At 40.3% G+C, this 2,072-nt stretch overlaps 1 protein-coding gene across 1 annotated transcript; it reads left to right on the forward strand.

Moving 5' to 3' along the window:
• The first annotated feature begins 888 nt into the window (after window positions 1–888).
• On the forward strand, window positions 889–1,839 carry LOC111159571 (olfactory receptor 52A5-like). Its single transcript, XM_022522100.1, has one exon. The coding sequence runs from the start codon at window positions 889–891 to the stop codon at window positions 1,837–1,839; it is 951 nt and encodes a 316-aa protein (XP_022377808.1).
• Window positions 1,840–2,072: the final 233 nt, after the last annotated feature.

Consider the following 2,072-nt stretch of genomic DNA (forward strand, 5'->3'; position numbering starts at 1 on the left):
CAATTTCATTCCATGACCTCCCCCCACATCACCTCAGCCTCTTCCTCATGTCCGTTCCGGTTGAGATACCCATGGTTTCTCTTTTATACCAGGTACTCTTTAACCCTTTTGATTTTATTTAATATTGTCAAACTGGCCTTCCTGTATGATATGTGCAAAAAAGAGCATTGAGGAGCTTTGGGTGCTTATTTAACAGAAGCATTCCTATTCAACACTTGTGTCTTGAATCTCAATTGCCATTCAAAATTATGACCCTGCCATTGCATGGAGTCAGAGTGCCACAGCTATAACATATTTGGAAACCTCTTGGTGATCAGGAGGTTCAAGGTAAGGAGAATCATTAGGACCCCATTAATGGCGTCTCAATCCTAGAAAAGGAACTTCAATTGATTCTTTGTCAAAGAAGTGTTGGTATGTTCTACAGAAATAACGAGTTTTTCTGACGTGACTGGAAAATTAAAAAGAGAGAGAAAAGAAACAAACAAACAAAAAAATCAGGCTCAAAGTAGAGTGAATTTTCATATTTCTCTGTCTACAGTATCATTCCAACATTTTTCTCTCTGATTTCCACGACTAGGTTGGAAGGAAGAGAAGATAATTGGGGGAGGAAGGACACCAACACTCAGCAGTCTGATCATGATATCCTTATCGTAAGCATGGTGTCCAAATACCCAGTTGTCTTGTGGTGAATGTCACTGAACAGGGGTGGATTTTTTTACTAAATTGTATACTGTGGACCTTTCCATTGATTTTCTAATTAATGAAAACTAAGCTGATAATGTCGGTTCTCCTACTTTTGTCAATCAGTGGTGAGAATAGGATATATTAGAATACATAGAATCACAGTTTGGCAATCTATACCTCTACTCTAAAAGGCCCTGAACTGCCATGCCTATTACAAATGGCACTGTGTTCATGCCCTCTGTATTGACCTTCATTGGGATCCCTGGTCTGGAGACTATACAGTGCTGGATAGGCATTCCATTCTGTGCTATGTACATCATTGCTTTGGCAGGAAATTCTCTGCTTTTGATCATCATCAAAACTGAACCCAGCCTCCATGAGCCTATGTATATTTTTCTGGCTATGCTGGGAGCTACAGACATTGCACTTAGCACCAACATTGTCCCTAAGATGCTTGGAATTTTTTGGTTCCACTTGCCAGAGATCTGTTTTGATGTTTGCCTCTTTCAGATGTGGCTCGTCCACACATTTCAGGGTATCGAATCAAGGGTCTTGCTGGCTATGGCTCTGGACCGCTATGTAGCAATCTGTTATCCTCTGAGACATGCTACCATATTCAACCAACAATTAGTCACGCACATTGCAGTTGGAGTGACACTGCGGCCTGCCATTCTGGTCATCCCATGCCTATTGCTCATAAAGTGTTGTCTGAAATTTTGCGGAACCAAGTTAATATCCCACACCTACTGTGAACACATGGCCCTTGTGAAGCTTGCCACTGAAGATGTTTCTATCAACAAATTCTATGGTCTCCTTGGAGCCTTTATTGTTGGTGGCCTGGACTTCATTTTGATCACCCTCTCCTATGTACAAATATTTATCACTGTCTTCCACCTGCCCCAGAAAGAGGCACGTCTGAAGGCATTTAATACCTGTGTTCCCCACATATGTGTCTTTTTCCAGTTCTGTCTCCTGGCTTTTTTTTCCTTTTTTACCCACAGGTCTGGATCATATATTCCATCATATATACATATTACCTTATCCAACCTTTACCTACTGGTTCCACCTTTCCTCAACCCCCTTGTCTATGGGGTGAAGACCAAACATGTCCGAGATAAGGTAGTAAAAATGTTCCGTTCTAAAGACCAGGCTTGATATTTGATGGACATACTTCCCCTTACAGATTTCGTGGCTCATCTATTGTTCTATGTGATGTGAAAATCCAGTTAATAGTTTGGAATATTGTCATACTTCATGAATGAATGAATGAATGGTTGTATTAAATAATCCCACAGGATATTGAGTTTATGTTAGAAGGCAGTTATTAGAAATTGAGGAAATAGAAGAACAGATAAGACACTGAAATACTAAATGCTGGCTATAAGAAA

Source organism: Enhydra lutris, unplaced genomic scaffold, assembly GCF_002288905.1.
Source record: "Enhydra lutris kenyoni isolate GAN:26980312 unplaced genomic scaffold, ASM228890v2 scaffoldscaffold68, whole genome shotgun sequence".
NCBI lineage: Eukaryota > Metazoa > Chordata > Mammalia > Carnivora > Mustelidae > Enhydra > Enhydra lutris.